Raw genomic sequence first — 20,669 nt, forward strand, 5'->3', positions numbered from 1 at the left:
ACTCTGTTGGGTCAATGGGCTTGTGTGAGGGCCTACTAGGCCTATGCCCTCATAGAGCTGGCCAACTAGCCATGGTTGGCCCCTTTGTGACCTACCAATGTGCAAGGCTTCCCATGGTTGGTGGGCCTTGGGCTAGCCCAAAGCCTTGAATACCCATGTTAATACTTCTACATACTTGTTATGACTCCTATGCTGGGATGACCTACATGCTCTATTCTCCAAGTGGGTTAAGTGATAGCACCTAAGGCTTGGAAAGACCTACGTAGCTCATGTCTGGCATGTCTCATAATGGGGTCACGACATACGGTAAATAATCCTAAAAAGGTTCTAATTCTATACAATTATAGCATTGATGATGAGACTGTGTCACATAGCACCTCACTGCATCTGACAACCATCATATGTACACTCACATGACATATTTGGTGGACCACTTCCATTGGCTCATGATAATAGAACAATCAGCGAGCATGATTTGCAGCTAAATAGACAATATGTGGCTGCACAAAATTAGCTCAATGATCATCCCATTGCACATATGATGATGTGGGAGGACGTTGTGAGGGAAGGGAGGGCAACTTACAGGAGGCTAGACATGTCCATACTTTTCAAGAGAGAAAACTCTCTACTTCCCTCAGTAGAGCAAGACACAGGCTAGTTCTAGAAGCTCAAAAGAACCACATCATGTTGATGCCTGTTGAATGAGTAGTCTTTGTGATGCAGATGAGCTTGACTCCTTAGAGGAAGCCCAAGAAAATGAACATTGGATGATAGATATGCATGACAAGATGGATGTCATATATAAGAAGGCACATGGGATTTGGTTGGCATGCCCTATGGCAAGAAAGCTATTGGTACAAAGTGAGTTTGCAACGTCAAAAGAAAGTCTGATGGTACTATTGACAAGTACAAAGCAAGACTTATAGCAAAGGGATATACTCAGCAAACGGACATTGATTATGATGAGACTTTTGTACCTACTTCTAGGATGAGACTACCATCAAAAGTGTTAGTGCATTAGATGTTTGGATATCAAAACAATCTTCTTAATGGGGACTTGCACAAGGGAATGTGTATGGGTCAGCCAATGGGTTTTGTGGCACATGGTTAGGAAGGGAAGTGTGTAGATTATGCAAGGCATTATATGGCCTCAAACACGCTCCCCGAGCTTGATATGAAGCCAAGGGGTGGTTTTCAGCTCCATGCGTACAATGATTTGTCACGCAAGGAAATCTACACGTGGGAATTGCTTTTTCCTTGGGAGTCCATGCATATATCATGGTTGAGCAAAAAGCAACCTATTGTGACTACATTGGCTACATCTTCCTGTGAAGTTGAGTACAAGGCAGCTTCCACTATTACAATTGAGTGCACTTGGTTGAGGAGATTGATGGCAAAGACAATCATAGTACTATAAGCACAGAATCCAATCTCCCATACTCAAACTAGGCACATAGAGATACATTATCACTATTTGAGAGAGAGGCTACATGCAAGGGAGATGAGTTTGGTTTAATCTTTCCACAAAACTTAGAATTTACTCCCATTTTGAGAACGATTTGCTACCTTGTACATATTCACACTATCACTAATGGGAGGGGGCATTAGGAAAACTCGGAGTGGTAGTGCTAGGTGTGAACATGGGCTTATAAGGAGCACTTTTTACCTTCTATATTGAAGGTTTTTTTCCCTAACCACCCGGTGTGAAAGGACACCAAATGGACAATATGCCTTGTAATTCTAGTTGTGTATACACAACCTTATCATTCTAATACATTCAACATCGCGACGATCTGTCTCACCCCTAATTTCTTGCAGATTAAGGTTAAGCCTAACTGAACGATCTATTTGGGTTTTATGTTTATTTTATTTATGTTAAAGTAATGTCGTTTCACACACTCATGTTCACGAGAGAGAGAGAGAGAGAGAGATGACTCATTTCACACACTCATGTTCACACAAGAGAGAGAGAGAGAGAGAGAGAGAGAGAGAGACATGACTCTTTTCACATTATACACATGACACGCGCATTAACGCCAACTTATGGAATGTAGCAACAAGGATTATGGAGGGCAGTGCGAGGGCCACAAATTTGTGACACCATGGGCATTGTGAAGGCCATAATAGGTAAACGCAATTCATATAAAGTAATTGGAAGATGTAAACCTTGTATGGATGATGGGAGGGCACAAGGGAACGGAGTAGTAATCCCACATAGCGTGAAAGCGTGGAAGATAAAAAGCCCACTAGCACCTCCCACATCTTCACTCCCCCAAGCTAAATCTTTTGCATAGAGGCAAAGTGGGGCCCTACGAGAAAAGCCACCCCTCCCACAGGGCTCCTCCTATGGGCTAGCCACCATGAGTGCTCCGATCACGGAGATGTCGGCATTTTCAACATGGTATCAGAGTCCATAATCCACTACTCTCCGTGCTTGACTGGAGGGAGTGTTGGAAGGTGTAAACCCCTCATCATCAAGGTGTAAAACTTGATGATGAGGGGTGGAGAGGGTGAAGGAGGTGCTAGTTTTCCCACATATGGTGGAAGTGTGGAATAGTCTAATGGTAATCCTCACATCTCCACTCCCCCCAAGCTAAATATGTTAGGCAGAGTGGTGCCCTACCTTTCAACACACCAACCACTCCAGCCCATGCAAATGTGTGAGCCTCCTGTGGAGTGGCCACTGTGAATAGTTGAATCATGGACACTGTGAATGGTTGAATCATGGACGTGTGGAGTGGACGCTATCATCAGTATGCAGTTTTATTTGAAAAAGTACCAACTCAAAAGAAAACCCCAAGGGAAAAGCTTTACAGGCTTGAAAGATCACAACTTTACATCAGGAGATACTCACAGTTCACCATTACACATTGAAGAGTTTCTCTGTTATCACTGAGGTCAAATCCCTCACCATTAGCAAGGTAAGGAAACGCATATAAGTATAATTAGTAAAGATTAAGTCAGGCACACAAAATAACACTGTGCAAGACTATATATGAAGCTCACCCAACCTATGAGCATCAAACCCCCTCCAAAAACAGTTGGCACTCTTCCACAAAATTGGTTAGCTGTCTCTCTTCTCTGATGTGCAAAACTCATTTGGAAGATCTCATCCCCTCCCTCGAAGCGAAAAAATTGAAGTCTGGATGTTGCACTCTGAGCTGCCTGACCCATGAATCTGCAGAGTTGGCAAGAGAGGACACACGCTGCTTGTCAGCAGCTCCTGCGGATGCCCAAAATGGGCCCCTCAGCTTGTAAGAAGCCAAACCGAATGCAGGCAACTCCAAAGTCGTCCCTGACTTGCCCCTCCAAGCTGAGTGATCTTGAAGCCACTGCTCTTGCTTACTGCTATGATCATCAGAGTCTAGTGAACAGGCATCTGTGTTATGGTCAAACAACTCTTTAACAATCTGATGATTTGTGTTGGCCTGAAATTCCATTGCTGCATCTGCAAGTTATTGAAATCCAGGATAAGAGCCTTATGCTGACACAATATAGTAACGGCTAAAGTGCAACTAAATTCATCCTACAACTAGGACCATTCTTATTGGGTAAAATCTGGCTAAAAGATAATGCATTGCACCCACCTTGCAACAATGGAGGAGTCCAAAGAGAGTGGAATGTGAGAAAGCACGTAGACAAGTCACTCATTGTAGGTCCTGTCGGAATGCGGTAGATCGGATACCTGTGAAATCCCATCATACAAGAAAATATCTTAAAGATTTCTCTTAATATGACAGCTATAATACACAACTAGAACAGCATAATTTCTCAAAAGAATAAAATGTGGTAAATCGGATACCTGTGAAACCCATCAGACAGACAAAAAAATTTTGAACCTAAAAGTTTACTTTGACAGCTATAAATACACCCAGAACAGCATTATTTTTGAATGAATACCATTATAGCTAAGCTAATTGTAGAAAAATGTCTTCAGAAAAATACTTACCAAGCCACAGAAACCCAACTCGCAGGAGACAACTCATTGCTCCTCAGAGAATGCAAGTGAGGAAATCCGGTTGCAAGTTCACTGATCTACAGAGCATGCCATTAAGTAAAAATTAGCACAAACGAGCACTTTAGGGGCTAGCTTAAACTCAAAATTAACAATCAATAGCTTCAGTCTGGGTCGTCGAATAGGATTAAAGGCCAACACTAGCACATCACATTTGCATATCGCATCTCCCAAAGCATTGGGTTGGTGCAAATGGTCAGATAAGGTGCTAATTATACACCAAATCAAGCAATTAAAAAAAGCCCAAAATCATCAAAACAAAAAGACCCATCAAGCCCACCAAGTCGAGAAAAAAACTGCCCAAAAATCATTACCGCATTACTCACCTTTCCTGCCAGAGGTGCTCTACCATAAGGGGCGCATCTCTCAAAATACTCGAAAACGAGGTCACCTTGTCGATCACCCTGTTCACTTGACGCTGAGCTTAGCCTCTCTGAGGACACACAGCTGGAACTGTCCCATTGGTCAGCCTTCATCTGAAGCCTCGTTGACATCTTTTCGCTCTCATTGTCGCTCCCAAAATCACTGCTAGCATCCCTCATGTCACTGGCATCACTCCAATCACTCTCATCACCTGGCCTCCTGAAAAAACAACATCAATTTGAGTATGTCTGATCCTTTCTACAAAGCTACAAAGCTTTGGAAAGCCAAGAAAAGCAGAACTTTGTTTTGGAGAGAGAGAGAGAGAGAGAGAGAAATTGCAATGTGGACTGAGATGTGGAAGGGTAAAAGGGCAAGAAAATGCGAGGCTTGCATTTTGGGCTGTGATGCAGAAGGGTCAAAAGAGAAGAGAAGGCAAAGCTTGCATTGTGGGCTTTCATTAGGAAGATAAAAGAGCAAGAAAAAGCAAAGCTTGCATTGTGGGCTCTGAAGGAAAAGAAACAGAAAGCCTGCAATACCTGTGGAAATTGATAAGAAAAAACTACAAGTGCCCACTCATCACTAACTTCACATAGATTTTAAAAGAAATTGAAACCTGATAACAAGACTGCACCCATATTTTTATTCATCAATTGCAAACACACATCATAAGCTAACGTTGAGAGGGCATTTATAGTTGTATTTCCCATGTTAATTGCAAAGACCCATCATAGGCTAATGTTCAGAGGGCTATCATAATAGTTTTTTCCATGATAATTGCAACGACCCATGACAAGCTAATGTTTTGAAAGGGCAAAGCACCCCTGCATTATAAACACTACACAATTAATTGCAAGGATACATGACAAGCTAATGTTTTGAGAGGGCAAACCACACCAAAGTATTAACACTAAATGGTTGTATACCTCTTATTTGAAAACAAGATGCAGCCAGGATGCAAGTAGATCTGCAAAGCAGAGAGATATGGCACATAATATTGCACTATTGTCTCCCCACAAGGCAATATCAGGGGGACCCCAGCCCCATAAGCACTCCACTCATCAAAAGACCTCCACAAATCACCCAGGTTAAAATAAGGAATGCTCTCACTTTGAAACTTACAATTCTCACATAGAGTATCAGCAATTGAAGTCTGCCAAAAATAATAATAATAATAACAAGAGTTGATTAGTAGGCCTCACTAATCATCATAAGCTTAGTGATTTTAAACCAAAATTAGCTTTAGAATGCAACAAAATGTTGACGATAAAACATCACAATGGAGCGGATTATGAGAGATTGTACATTTATAATTACCTTGGATAAGTATTGGCATTGTACTGATAGGGTGGTATGATCCAAGAAGCAATCTAAATTGGACCTACCTAGAACTGGACCATTTGTAGGAGTGGATGTGGGCACTTGTTCACCCATTGATATGCTTGTGCTACTATCTTTTTTGTGTCTGATGTTGCTCTGCCTTTGCTTTCTCAGCCTAGATGGCTGCCACACAGAGCAAGACATGGGAATTGTGTGCCTTTGCCTTTGCCTTTTGAACCCAAGGAAAAAAAAGGGGGGGGCTTGCAGTACTTTCAATATTGGTTCAATAAAAAGGTTCAGAAAGGGGGCTTTTCCTCTGATGATGGAAAGCCTTGAATGTGTGCATTGAGTTCCTGAAGCAACTTCGAGAAGGCTCCCTCTACAAGTGGAGATATGAATAGTAAAACTTTATCATTGATGGGTACATTTTATTATTTGAAAAAGGACCCTCCTCTTTTCAAAACCCCCCGAAAAAGCTTCAATAAATCAGGACCCAAGAGCTGCAAATTGAAGAAGGCAGCTCAATCCCTTCAAAAGGAGGTTGCAGAACAGCCCAAAAAGGTTCCTCTTCTGCTTTATTTGAGAAATGACCCAAAAACTTCAGAGATAACAGCTTCATAAAGTCCTAATTACTCTGCCAAAAACCTTCAAAACTTCAACTAAATGGAGAGGTCAACAAACACCAGAGCTCTTCAAAATGTCCTGTCCTGTGCTCACTTTTGATCATCACAAAGGCAACATCAAAAGGGTCCCCATAAGATGGGCCAAAATGATCAAATGTAATAGCCTCTAAAAGGCCCTCTTACTGTGTTAAACTCACAATTCAGTGAGATATAAGGTAACCCAGTTGCTCAAATATGATGAAAACACCCTCCGAAAAAAGACCCTATTTCTGCATTGAACTCAATGCATATGACATGACACAAATGCTCACTAGAAAAGGGTTATAAGGCCTGCTTCAAAAAAAAAACCCTAATCCCGCGTTAAGCTCAATGTCTGCATACTGATTAGGATTAAACGAGATGACCTTGAAATGCAGATCACCCAAAAGCTCAATAGAAAGCAATATGATTATGAAGGAAAAAGGGGTAAAACACTGAAGGGATAAGGGGTAAGGTGGGTTGTTTTTCCTTACAAGATAAGAAGGCGGGCAACTGCAGAGAAGAGGAACGCGGAACTTGAAGGAGAAACGCAAAATGCAGGGTCGCCATGCCGCGTCTTAGCGTGCCCAATTTTAGCAACTCTCCCCTCCCATCATGAGAGCCCACACACACACGCACACACCTCTCTTTTTGTCAAGTGTTCGCACTTATCACCCTAAAGGCCTTCCCTCTCTCAAGTGCCCAATGTCCATTCCTCCTTGTCCCTTTGTTTCAACTCTCACATAACTTTCCTAAGGTCCCCCACAAAGTTTGCCCCCTGTAGTTGTAGGTCCCCTGCCCCTTCCCCTCATAGTGCACCCACCCCCCCTCCCCGACCTACTTGTAAGACAGTCTGCACACAGCAACGAGAGAGCAACGGCACTCCCCTTCTTGCATCCACCCCCCAACCACACCTTGTACAGTCGGATATAAACAAGTTTAGGACGCAGGGCTATTAACGCAATCACTTGTACTCACATGAACGTGCGCAGACTCGAAAGACTTAGCCATCACTGCCTGGAGAGAGAGAGAGAGAGAGAGAGAGAGAGAGAGAGAGAGAGAGAGATTTGACTCTCTGTGTGGTAAGAGCAGAGACGATGCAAGGATTGGGATATAAGACCTAAACAAAAGAAGTTGCAATCAATGTAGTCACATGCAACTATGGGAGAGAGAGAGAGAGAGAGAGAGAGAGAGAGAGAGAGGAGATGTATGCGAGTGAACACCTAGTAGGCAAAATCTCAAAAATCTTGTGACCAAAAGAAGAAGGATAATTTCATACGGTTCAAATACCTCGCATGACCTTTATTACTCCTTCGAACCTTTGAGATGTGGTCTAGCAAGCAAAGTAATTAATTAATTAATGGAGAAAAGCATTTCGATGCCTTATTCACATAAAAATTAAAGAGGGCCTTCAAAAAAGTTCCCATGTTTTCCTTAGAGAAAATTAAGGTCCTCGGTTGAAACAAAATCTTCTCACAAACATCCTACCTCAAAATGAGGACCCTCAGGAGCAGGGGCGATAACCCAGTGGTAGAGCGTTACTCCTATGCCATGCAGACTCCACTCATCCCCTATAGAAATAATGGAACGAACCCCTCTCGCCAAAAAAAGTTAAAAATATGAGTGTCTTTCACACATCAGAATGTGTTGTGCTGCATAGCCTCGACAAAGAGACTTAATTACCTGAGACTAGTTATTGGGCAATGGAAATCTCAAACTTTTATTGTGTAAAATCCCTCAAGCATCTGAAAAACACATAGGATGATGCTCCATCTATGCATACACTACATGAGTGTCACAATGTAGCCTTCTTAGTGATAATAAGGATGAGATGGAATCACCATTCCAATGCATGGATACTTGGTTTGTATTCCCCTTTTTTGCCTTCTACATCGAGGCCTTAAGGGGTCTTTTTATCAAAGAAGACTTTTTCATACTCTAAGACAATGTGTAGATAAGAAGGGTTGTACTATGGTTCTTTTAAAAAGCATGTGGGAATGAGAATAAGAAAGGTTGCATAATGCTGGGAAAAAAAAACCTTTTTCTTAACATCAAATTAAGGCTACTCCTTAATTCGACCTATTTTGATCACTTATAACCAGAATGTACAAAAATTCCAAAAGAGTGTAGCTGATTTTCTTTAGCCTTAACTTTAAAAATACACTATAATATTGTTTTTTTTTGTAACATTAGGTTGTAGCTAGTACTAGGTTTCTTATAAAGAGCATGTACTGAGATGAAAATTGGAAAATTTTCCACTAGGCATCATGAAATCATTCAATGCAATAGTCCAAAAAGCATGTGGGAAAATGAAAGCTCTCCCACTTCAAATTCAAGGGCCCAATAGATTATGAAACAGTCACATCCAAAGGGACATGTCACACGTCTACAACAAAAAAATGTGTCAATGTGTCACATATAGTCAATAGAAAGCACTTTCAAGATAAGATCATATCTCTCTCTCTCTCTCTCTCTCTCTCTCTCTCTCTCTCTCTCTCTCTCTCTCTCTCTCACTGGACCTCATGTACTTTTTGAAAAATAAATCAAAACTCACATATACATCAAGGATTAAAGCATAGACTTGAATTAAATTGACAAAATTGAAGCATAGCATAAAACAAGAGATAGAGTAGACATCACCATCAACACACTATTGGGTGCAATCTCCCCCCTCATAAGTGTAGCTCCCACTTCCACAATGTGAGTATTTATGAGAATTATATTTCAAATATAGCCCAAGGAGCTAATAATAGTTGTGCGTACAAAATAGGGCTTGCTTTTTCACTTTTATAAAAATAGCTTAAACACTAGAGAGTGTTCACACACTAAGTGTAAAATAACTAAAACTCTTCTAACATATATGCTAATAATATAACAATGTCACGCACAAGAGTGCATAAATAATTTGTACAATCTTTTGGCACGTGGCCAACAAAAATAACTTATAAAATAATCTTGTGCACATTCGCACATTCCATTTATTAAGCTGGTTTCTACACATAATTAATCAAGCATATTTTTTTATGATTATTGTGCATCAAAAATATAATAAAATATATACTTGTAATAGTATTCCCGTTTTAAGAGCAACTGTCCTCAATTGTGTAGAAGAAATCGAATAACACAAAATGCTGCAACAACAACATTGTGTTCGTCTCGTTAGTGACGATATAACCTGCTCTGCTCTGCAAGGTAAACTTAGAGATCCGAGCATGGCTCAGAGGCTGATCAAGCATGGGTCAAAGGTTCTTATGGGCATGGAATACCACAAATAGACTCATAGGTTCAGTGAGACTGAGCATGGCTTAGAGACACAAAGGCATGGCTCAGAGGCTCGGGTGAACATGGACTACTTCAATAAAACTCATGCGGCATCTCAGGGTGACCCTCGCACTCATCATCAAATCACACATAATAATATTAAATAATAATAATATGAGATGATATGATATAGACAAGATCCTCCATGTGTGATACGCGCAGTGCTCATCACCTATCTCACAAACGTAAACACATTAGTTGTTCCAATTAATAGCCTTCTCTACAATTAATCCCAATATGGAACGTAGATAGGCACAAACACAACATACACTCACCACGTGTTTCACTACGATGAGAGTATCATTATACACATCATATAACATGGAGTGAGTTACCACTTGTTTCATTAGCATGGCACATCAATTGCATAAACCACTTGTTACACTTCGACCGTATGCAGTTGTCTAGCGTAGTCCACTTGTTTCACTTTGACCACAATATAGTCATCAAGCATGGCACTAGTTGTTACACATTAACAACATACACATGTCAAGAATGGTCTTAGGCTATACCAATAACACTAGGTAACTAGTATTTAATCTGGAGTCACTTACGAAACCAATTCACTAGGGTGGCACACTAGTGTCTAGGCATCCCAAGGGTGGACATTATGTAACATCCCTCCTACTTTAGTAAAGTAACTGACCTCAGTTGCGTATTTGCTTATTGAGAGCAAAGGAGATCATTGTCTTACCATATACAAATTCTAGTATCTTCTCTAATTATGACAAAAAGACATTGTATCAATGACTTCTATGTGTAATAAATTCTAGTGTCCCATACCACCAGAAATCATCCCACATGAATCTAGAGATAAGTATGCATCAAAATCCTTGACACAAGTTTAATCTTGTGTCCCATACCATAAGACTAATACATAGTGAAAAGATCATAAAGCATAGTTCAAGATGGAAGGGCCGGTTCCTTCATCAAGAAGTTCTACTTTGATGCATAAAAACTCTCCTTGAAATTTATAAAAAGTCTCAAATAAAATTTAGAAATAAATATGATATCTCAAGAGTTGGAGTAGTCATCGTAGTAGAAGTCTTCTTCATCATCAAATTTTAGTACTTTTGTTTTGTACAGTAATTTAAGAAGCAGTAATTTAAAAATTATAAAAGCAACAAGCTTATCTTTTGTAATTTAAAAATTACAACTCCCTCTCTTTCTTTTTCATTTTTTTTGTAGGCTAAAGAGGGTTGTAAAGCTTGTAATAATATAAGTTTTAGAGTTTATGAGCTTTTCCAATAATAAGCTTTTTGAGCTTATAAAGCTTTTACAAAAACAAGCTTCTTCATGGCTATAAGTGAACCCGGCAGCACTAAGAGAAAAGTGAAAAAGAACACTGTAACCACTGGTGACATCCGCTAAATGATGAAAGGGAGAGGGATTTTAAAAAATCCACCCCTTAAGGATTTTTGCACCTCCTCTCTCTAGAAAAATGTGCTCATGGTGAAATTTTTGCAAATCAACTCAAAAGTGAGCGAAGTTTGGACATTTGGAATCTACTCTTCGAGACCTTTCCAATGATATATAGCATGATAAGCAATTTTGAATATTCAACAAGTCCCCAAATTGGTGAAGATGTGGCATGTAACATGCCACATCATCACCAATTTGGGGACTTCTTGAATAATCAAAATTTTCCATGATACTATATATCATTGGAAAGGTCTCGATGAGTAGATTCCAAATGTGCAATCTCCGCCAACTTTTGATTCGATTTGTAAAAATTTCACCATGAGTCCATTTCTCTAGAGAGAGGAGGTGCGAAAATCCTTAAGGGGCAAAAATGAGAGTCCATATCTCACCTACTGTTAGCTAAAATCATTTTCCCAATCAATTGAAGGAAAAATAGAACTGCTGTGTATTAATTGAAGAAGAAAGGAGAGAGAAATCTTGAGCCTTTGATTATGGATTTTAAGCAGGCACAGTGCTTATTGCAATCATGAGAATAGGCCCTAAACTCCTCAATGTGCTGATTGCATCCATACAATTGGATTATGATGAGGATTAAGATTAATGAAAGTGGTTTTGGAAAGAAGAAGGGTGGTTTTGGGCTTTGCAGAAGTGGTTTTTGAGGAAAAGATGACAATCTCTCTATGCCCTTGATTCCAATCTTGATCCGATGGGTTAGAAATTTCCCATAAACCTTCCAAGCTTTGTCCAAGAGTTCTTGAGCTTATGTTTCTTTATCCTCTAGATTTTTTTTAAGCTTCTCCCTATTCTTCAAGTCCAAGTACCCATAGCTTTGATACCACTATCAAGGGACCTTATGTACTTTTTGAAGAATTAATCAAAACTCACATATACATCAAGGATTAAAGCATAGACTTGAATTAAATTGATAAAATTGAAGCATAGCATAAAATAAAACAAGGGATAGAGTAGACATCACCATCAACACACTATTGGGTGCAATCTCCCCCTTCATGCATGTAGCTTTCCACGACATGAGTATTTATGAGAATCGTATTTCAAATATATCCCAAGGAGCTAATAATAGTTGTGTGTACAAAATAGGGCTTACTTTTCCACTTTTACAAAAATAGCTCAAGCACTAGAGTTTGTTCACACACTAAGTGTAAAATAACTAAAACTCTTCTAACATATATGCTAATAATATAGCAATGCCACGCACAAGCGTGCAAAAATAATTTGTACAATCTTTGGGCACGTGACCAACAAAAATAACTCATAAAATAATCTTGTGCGCATTTGTACATTCCATTTATTAAGCTGGTTTCTACACATTGTTAATCAAGCATATTTTTTTATGATTTTTATTGTGTATCAAAAATATAATAAAATATATATACACCTAATAATATGAAATAATAATAATCCAAGATGACATGATATAGACAAGATTCTCCATGTGTGCTATGCACACTGCTCATCACCTATCTCACAAACGTAAACATATTAGTTGTTCCAATTAATTGCCTTCTCTATAATTAATCCCAATATGAAACATAGGTAGGCATAAACATAACATACACTCACCACTTGTTTCACTACGATGAGAGTATCATTATGCACATCATCTAGCATGGTGTGAGTTACCACTTGTTACACTTCGACCGTGTGCAGTTGTCTAGTGTAGTAACATGGTCTCACGCTATACCAATAACACTAGGTAACTAATATTTAATGTGGGGTCACCCATGATACCAATTCACTAGGATGGCACGTCAACATCCAAGCGTCCCCGTTCAGCTAAAGGGTGTACATTATTTAAAATCAAGAATATGACACTAAACAGCTTTAAAATAAAGAGTCCTATGTATAGCTAGTAATGCCTACCAACAGCATTAAAGTTAGATGAGAAACAAATGAAACATGTAAGAAGATGAAACTCTTGAGCCTTAGTAATGTTAGCATAATGAATTTCAATGTAGAAAAAAATGAACTACTCTAGAGTATTGAATCTTACAAAATTTGATACCAATTAAAGTAGGATTTTGTGTATAATTTAGTAAGTCCGAGAAGGGCTAGAAAAAAGGAAGAGAGAGAGAGAGAGAGAGAGATGAAATGAAATGTTATATTAACGTCTTCAAAAGGCCAAAGTGACCTATGAGACCAAAGTTACAACCATGTGACATCTGATACACTCTGGAAAAAAAAAAAAAAAGAGATAGCCCCACAATACATCAGTAGGAGGGAAGCTAATGCTACTAGTCAAAATGGGAGTACACATAGCTTCATTAACTCTAAATCCATTAACTCTCTCAAGCTATCTCCACAACGGACCTACCCATAACCTTCCAAGTGCAAGTGGCAAATGGGAAAAATGAGAAAGCTACATTGGTTTACCCTTCTACACAAGTGACATTTTCTTCTTCATACACTTGGAAAGGTGATTTGGTGGTCTTGGACATGGGTCCCATTGATGTGATTATCGGGTCCCATTGATGTGATTATGGGGTGTGATTAGTTAGCTTCTCTTGGTGATTTCCCCATAAACCTTCAAGGTGTTATGAGCTTTTCACATGGTGGACAACAAGTGGTATTGGTTGGAAATGCATCAAAAGGGCTCTCTCTGATCACTCCAAAGCGGCTCAAGAAGGATCTCAAGACTCTTGGCACTATCTATTTGTTATATGTTCAAGAGGGGATGGATGGTAATGGATAGCACATAGAGAAAATGGACAAAGATATGGTGACTCTTCTCAAAGAGTATGAGGACATTTTTCAAGTGCCAAAAAGTTTGCCACACCCAAGAGGGAGATTGACCATGCTATTGTTCTGAAACACTCTTTTACCCCTAGCAAAGCATGGCATTTTGGAAGCCAAATTGCTGTTGCACCCTCATAATAGCCTTGTGCTTTAAGAACATGTTTTGGGACCCATCGAGTAACAATCCGAGGTTTAGGCTTGGAAATGATGTGCTTCTTAAGAGGCTTAGCAACTGGACTAGATGGTACAAGTTTGTACGCATCTTTGGGTAGCCAAATTGATAATTCCTTCTTGCCTGGCCTTCTTTGAGCAGCAACTAGAGTAGTTGGAACATGCCAGCCATGGCCCTCACTTGAGTACTCATCAATTATCCACATCATTTGTTTTGGAGCTTCAAGAGCAGATTTTGAGAGTTGGTTGTGTAAGGTAGAAACATTACCCCTTTGACAAGATAAAGCTCGTGGATTAGCAGAGACTTCCTCTACTTGCAGTGCTGTTGTGGATGCCTTCCTATAGTACAAAACATCTAGAAGGTCACGTGGTTGTACCATTCGTATAGGAATAATGTCATATCCATCTGAGTCACAAAATTGAATTGGCTTAGGTAAAGCACATGTCGATAATGTTGCAAGGACATGAGTCCATTCTAATGGATCAATTAAATGCTCAGGGAAGGGTTGTGGAATGTATGCCTCATCTGATACACTTTGATTACCCTTAAGTCTCTGAGTGTTGAAACCCCTACATGAGGCTCCACACATCCACAGATCTTCTCGCCCATCTGACAATGTAACTCTTGAGCCCTCAGATGAAGCAGAATCAAACTCATCTATTGGAGACCTTGTTACATCACGATATGAGTGATTCCTTAGGTTGACCCTTGTGATGACAGAATCATGTTGGAGGTACAAATAATTGTATCCCCAATCTTGAATCATTTGAAATTGTTGCATGAATGGTCTACCCAATATCACTTCATAGTTTGGATGTTTTCCAAAATCCACTACTGCGAAGGTGTGCTCATATTCAATCCCACATGTGGTGACCAATATGTTCTCAAGCAGCCCAAGGGGATGTTCTAAGCTTCCATCTGCAAGCGCATCCTGGTACTCCTAATAGCTGGTTTGCCCCACTTTTCCCAAATGGACCTTGTCACAATGCCCACTCCTGCACCACTATCAAGTATTGCAGTTGAAGCTACTTTTCGCACTTCTAATGGGAGGGTAGCATTTCCCTGATCGTCCTCACAAAATTTTCCTACTTTGTTGATAGGAACTGGCATAACATGCTTTGTCTCAGGGTGTATAGTACACTCATGGTGACCCTTTTGTAGCAATACCTGCTCTGACAAACATGTGGCAATATCATTCCACAACTCAGGTCAAATTTTTATCAAATCAAGCAAAGGTAAGGTACAAGCCACTGGTGCTGACAAAATAGCTTGCACCATACTCATATCCTTCTCCTTTGTCAACCTTTTATGCATGGAGGGTATCCTCAAGGTTTGAGAACAGTTCTCATATTCTCCCAGATATGATGGTAAGGTTTTCATTGTATGCTTACTTCTAGGAGAAACAATTGTTTGAACTTCCTCCTGGATGCTTGGGCGTCTAAAGTTGTTTTCCGTGCCCCTGGTAAAATCCACCTCAGAGAATGGAGGCGAACTAATAGAAGACATGTTCTCATTAACTTTCTCATGAACTGCGGCCCACATCTCATTTGCCATGTCCTCATTAGCATCAATAACTTCATCATTGCATGGGAAGACAAGGCTTGGTGGTGGCAGAATACCTCCTTTCAATTGGGTGTCAATTGGTGCAGACCTTTCGCTATGAGCTTGTGAAATGAGCTCACTTTTCATTTCTCGACTTGATGACACTTCTGGTATGGTTTCTAATGTTGGCTTAAGAGAGGTCGGGCCTCGAGGAATAGGTGGTGGTGGTCCCTCAAGTATTGACTGAGCTTCCCTAATGAGTTGCTGATGTACAGCTAGATTGATCTTCTCCTCACGAGGGTTTGGGTATTCTTGAAGCTTCTTGGGTAGCTCAGATAAAGCTGCAATGCGACTTCTATGAGCATCAATGATGGCCTCTAGAGTCTCATTCACTTTATCCACAAAAACAGAACCCCCAGAACTATCCTCAGTCGTACTAGCCTCATCTTGTTTAGCACTAGGCTCAGTTTGAGGTTGATGTTCCTCATGCACTTCTTGGGATGTAAAAGTTTTATCCCTCATGTTTTGTTTAGAGGCATCTTGAGAACCAGTGGATGCACTTTTAGTTTGCTTGTTTCGGTTCTTCTTCCTCCGAGTGGTTTTTTTTCTATTGGACTGTAGGGTCTTGTCCACTAGATTTGTCTTTGCATCCCTAGTTCGAGGTGTCTCATCAGTTTGTATTTCGGCGTTTCGTGTCTGTGATCTAGTCAAGACTCTAAGTGGCACGACATCCTCATTCTCAGATGAAGGTGGTTTGATGGAACTGCCCCTACAAGGTTGAGTGAGACCTTTGGTTAAGAGGTGCCTTCCTCATGTGGTTTCAGCAGACAATCTTTTGGGAAGTGTTCTACACAACACCCTAGACAATACCTTTCAATTGGTGGAAACTGTTGTACTGTTGTATTGGATCGAGATGCTTGCCTTGAGCGATGTGGACAATCACGAGCCCAATGGGGTTCTCCGCACTCATAACATGGGCCCATTGGTTTGGCCTCTACTTTCCTTGGCTGCCATTGACCTGAGGGGCCTGGAGTCCTAGGTTGGTAGCCGCCTAGCAACATTAAAGAGTTTTGTTCCCCTGGTTGAGTAGTGCTTGGCTTGGGTATGCGAGACTTTCAAAGAGATTTTCTTTGGATGAATATGATGCGTATTCCTCTTCCACATAGCCTGGGTTTACCAAGTCTCTACACATATTTGAATTGTCGTAGTCAACAACCCTCACAGGAGCAGTCCCTGGAGCAGGAGGTTGAGCACCAAGAACAGGTCGTGCTTGCTCTTGGCTTACGTTCAAAATCAGTATACTGTTGATACATTTGTGGAGCCACTCCACCCCTTGGCTGCTCACGTTCCTGTCTCATTCTCGCAATGCGAGTACATTCCTGTGTGGTGTGGGTAAAGTTCCAAGCACAGGCTTGGCACCACTTTTTTGTGGGTTGGTTTGTGACTAGAGGAGAAAAGGTATTACATTCCTCTGTTTTATGGTTACCGCCACATGCTCCACAAAGATGAGGACCTGTAGGAAGTACACTCCTCATTCTCTGCTGCTGTTGTTGTGATTGCATGGGTGGACGATAGGTCTGTCCCAATCTCCGTAGTACTAGGTTAGCTATCTGGTCTGGATTTACTAGCGCGCTAGACCCTGAACTTTGGTCATCACCCCACTGATCTCTGGTTTCACCTCTGGGCCAGAACCATCTTGGAATTTGAAGTTATCGATGAAATCCATAGCATCATGGCAACACTCATTGAAATTTGTATGCTTCTTCGCATAGAGATGTGTATGCAGTGTTGAATTTTTGAGTCCTTTTAAGAAGAGAGAAATTAATCGACTTTGGGCGGGCTTCTCATCTTCTGGGCAACAATTAATGTACTGCTTCATTCTATTTACACAGTCTCTAACACTCTCATTCTCGCCTTGCTTGAAAGAGTAGATGTGTGCTACCGTGTCATGTTGAATTCCCATCAAGGAAAAAGCAGCAATGAATCTATCTTCCAAAACTCGTAAAGAAGATTTGTCTGAAGCCTCTAATGCCTGAAACCAAGCCAGGGCTTTTCCCTCAAGAGTGAGTCCAAATCCTTCAATTTGAGTATGCTTATCAGCCACTTGCTCAGCTCGAACTGCTTGCCTAAATGCTGCTACATGGTCGTATGGATCTCCCGACCCTTCATACTTCTTTACCAGTTTCTGAAGAGTTGATGGCCTTACTTGTCTTGAATACTCATCATAGGGCCTACGGCCTCTCACTCTCAGTGGGAATTGTTCCTCTCTTTGGAAAGATGGTCCACATGCATCCAAAATTGGTGTGGGTACCCTATTACCAGCCTCACCAAACCCCTCCAAAGATCTTGTCACCCGCATTTCAGGAGGTGCATTAATGGGAGGACGAGTTGGCTCCCCTACCCTCCGATTGTCATAGTGAGAAAGATGTTGTTGTGGTGTGACCGGTGGTCGCACATTTGGTGTAGGACGATATCTTGGTGCTAGAGTTGGGCTACTAGCAGTGGTCCACTTGGATGTTGAAGGTCCCTCTCTAGTGAACTCTCGTAGGGGAGGAGCAACAGTTTCTCCAAGAAAGGCTGTCTCTCCTGGTTTGGCTGTATTTGTTGAGAACACTTCCATGAATAATGGTTGTCCTTTCCACGTGAGTTCCCGAATCTCTTTCCAATCTAAGGTTCGGTATTCATTGGCCCATTTATCAATTATTCTGTTCATGTGTCCTGCAAGCTTCTCAACTACCACCACATGAGCTAGAGGAAGATCCAGCTCTGGCAATTTAGTTGTGGCATAATATCCCTCTAACGAGTCCTTATAGACCTCTTGAAGTGGGTCATCCTGTAAGACCTTTGTCATTGGAATTTGCCGTACAAACTCCCATTGGTTCTCAGCCCCCTGATCCATTTTGCTCTTGCCTTTCCTATCCCTTTCCAAATTTAGATCTACAAGAAGTAAATCATCTATGGATGGTTTTGAGGACTGGGCATTGGAGGGTCCAGGCATGTCCGGCTCAATGGGCCAGTCATCTCTAGAATCCCTTGCTCTGGAAAGTTTTGATAAGTCTAAGAACTCGGTTTTAGTGAGCTCCCCTAATTTGTCTACATTTTCTGGATGGTAGGTGACTTCGTAGAGCGAACACCGTCTCCACCCATGTACATGTTACCCTGGTCATTGACTAGAGGTGCTCTATCAAGTTCTGAGAAAATGTCTGCGATCTTAACAAGATACCGTTGTTGTGGATCCCTAAAGATCTCAGCTCCTTGAGCATTTGTGTAGACATATTGGAGTCTCACATTAAGTGTTAACCCCATGGTGTCGGCTTCAAATGGATTAAAGGATCTTGTGGGTGTTCTATTTGGGACTACGGGATGACTATTTGTCGGCCCTAGATTGTCCATGGACAATGAACTAGTTGTTCTGGAGGAAAGGGTATCGGATTGGGATTCAGAAAGGGTTTCAGCAATATCTGCCAAATTTCCTATCGATTGGGTCCCACTTTCTTGCGTAGGAACTCTAGAAGGTGCCCTAGGCCCTATGGCAGAATCTATAAGACGTCCCGACCGCAAGTGCATAAGGTCAAATTTTTTTGGTTTTTTATGTGTTTTTGTTTTGTTTTGTTTTTGTTTTTGTTTTTGTTTTTGTTTATATATATATATGTATGTATATGTATATGTATGTATATATATATATATATTTTAACCTACCTAATCACTAAATGCAACTAAAATGAGTATGTGTGGCGTAACTATCTATCCTTTTTTTATTATTTTTTTAAATGATTTTTTTTAATGATTTTATAATTTTATGTTTTTTATTTATTTTTTTTAATTTACACAAAAATTATGAATCACACTAAAAAAATACTAATTATGCACAAAGTTACAAAAATTAAAAAATGCAGGTTACACTAATTATGTAAAAATTTAAAAAAATGAAGAATTACAAAATATGCAAAAAAGTAGACTCCTAAAAAACACTTAATTTATAGAATTTTTTTTTCCTTTTGTTTTCTTTTGTTTTTTTCTCCTTTTGTTGTTGTTGTTTTTTTTTGTTTATTTGTTTTTTTTAACTAATAAATTTCGTGCCAATTACAAAAAATATAAATCTACTAATTATGCACGCAATTACAAAATTCTAAAAAAATACAAATAAAAAATGCAAGCTACTTTAATTATGCAAGACTTTACAGAAATTTAAAAAATGAACAATGGATTCAAAATACAAAAATAAAAATTGTTTTTTTCTTTTTTTCTCCTTTTAAAAAAAAAATAAATTTATGGTTTTATGGTTTTTTTTCTCTTTTTTTTTTCTTTCTTCTTCTTTTTTCTTTCTTTTTTTTCTATCTCTTTTTCTCTTTTATATATATATATATATATATATATATATTTTAAATGCAATTAACAAGAAAATTAACAAAAATAAATAACAAAAAATAAATAAATAAATAAATAAATCACTAACCTTATATTCCTTATCCCTCCGGATCGTCCGCTCTGCTGCGCACCTGCTTCCTCGTGGCGCGCCTTCTTCACCGCCTCCTTCACTTTCCTCACGTGCCTGGTTCTTGATCTTATCTGCAGCCAACAGTCGATCGTCTCCACGCCTGACACTCTCCACGCAGCCGCTCTCCACGTGGCTACCCTCGCTTCACTTTCGGCTTCTTGCACGCTTTCCCCACAGCTGCCCTCTGCAACCGCCTTCGCAACCTTAACTGCAGGCGCCTTAGCCTTCTTCGCTTTAACCGACGACAAGCTCAGTAGACGCCTATTTCGGCCCCTTCCATCTTCTTGCCAGTCGCCTCCAGCTGCCTCCAACGGCCTTTTGCTGCCCCGCCTCAAACTGCCAGCCGCCTCCACTGCTGCAGCCGTCGGCTCACCACCTTACAGCCAACGCCACTTCGCAACCCCCTTTGTCTCCTACACCGGCGACCAGTCTCCTACTACCTTCTCTTCCCACTTCCAGCCTACTGCTTCGCTTCCCACTTCCAGCCGCCGTCTACTGCTTCGCCCACTGTAGGCGCCGTCTACTGCTTCGCCCACTGCAGGCGCCCCCCAGTGCAGCACACGATGCAGACGACCCCCTACAATGCCACGTCAACGTAAAAAATTATATATATATATATAT

General features: G+C 40.4%; 1 protein-coding gene across 1 annotated transcript; it reads right to left on the reverse strand.

Annotated features, from left to right (window-relative positions):
* Positions 1-2,789: 2,789 nt before the first annotated feature.
* LOC147621367 (uncharacterized) lies at positions 2,790-7,446 on the reverse strand. Its single transcript, XM_086824103.1, has 6 exons — positions 5,693-7,446; positions 5,302-5,528; positions 4,342-4,597; positions 3,950-4,035; positions 3,588-3,685; positions 2,790-3,448 (listed from the first exon to the last, which is right to left on the reverse strand). The coding sequence occupies exons 1-6, from the start codon at positions 5,897-5,899 to the stop codon at positions 3,096-3,098; spliced, it is 1,227 nt and encodes a 408-aa protein (XP_086680229.1). The 5' UTR covers positions 5,900-7,446; the 3' UTR covers positions 2,790-3,095.
* Positions 7,447-20,669: the final 13,223 nt, after the last annotated feature.

This window comes from Cibotium barometz, chromosome 30 (genome assembly GCF_041138505.1).
Source record: "Cibotium barometz isolate CiBa-2024 chromosome 30, ASM4113850v1, whole genome shotgun sequence".
Taxonomy (NCBI): Eukaryota; Viridiplantae; Streptophyta; class Polypodiopsida; order Cyatheales; family Cibotiaceae; genus Cibotium; species Cibotium barometz.

Excerpts from the sequence above, each read along its gene's own strand:
- LOC147621367 (XM_086824103.1), bottom strand. The coding sequence starts at position 5,899 with ATGTCTTGCTCTGTGTGGCAGCCATCTAGGCTGAGAAAGCAAAGGCAG. Across the intron at positions 5,529-5,692 it reads AATGCCAATACTTATCCAAG|ACTTCAATTGCTGATACTCT; the intron begins GTAATTATAAAT and ends TATTTTTGGCAG. Across the intron at positions 3,686-3,949 it reads AGTTGGGTTTCTGTGGCTTG|GTATCCGATCTACCGCATTC; the intron begins GTAAGTATTTTT and ends GGGATTTCACAG.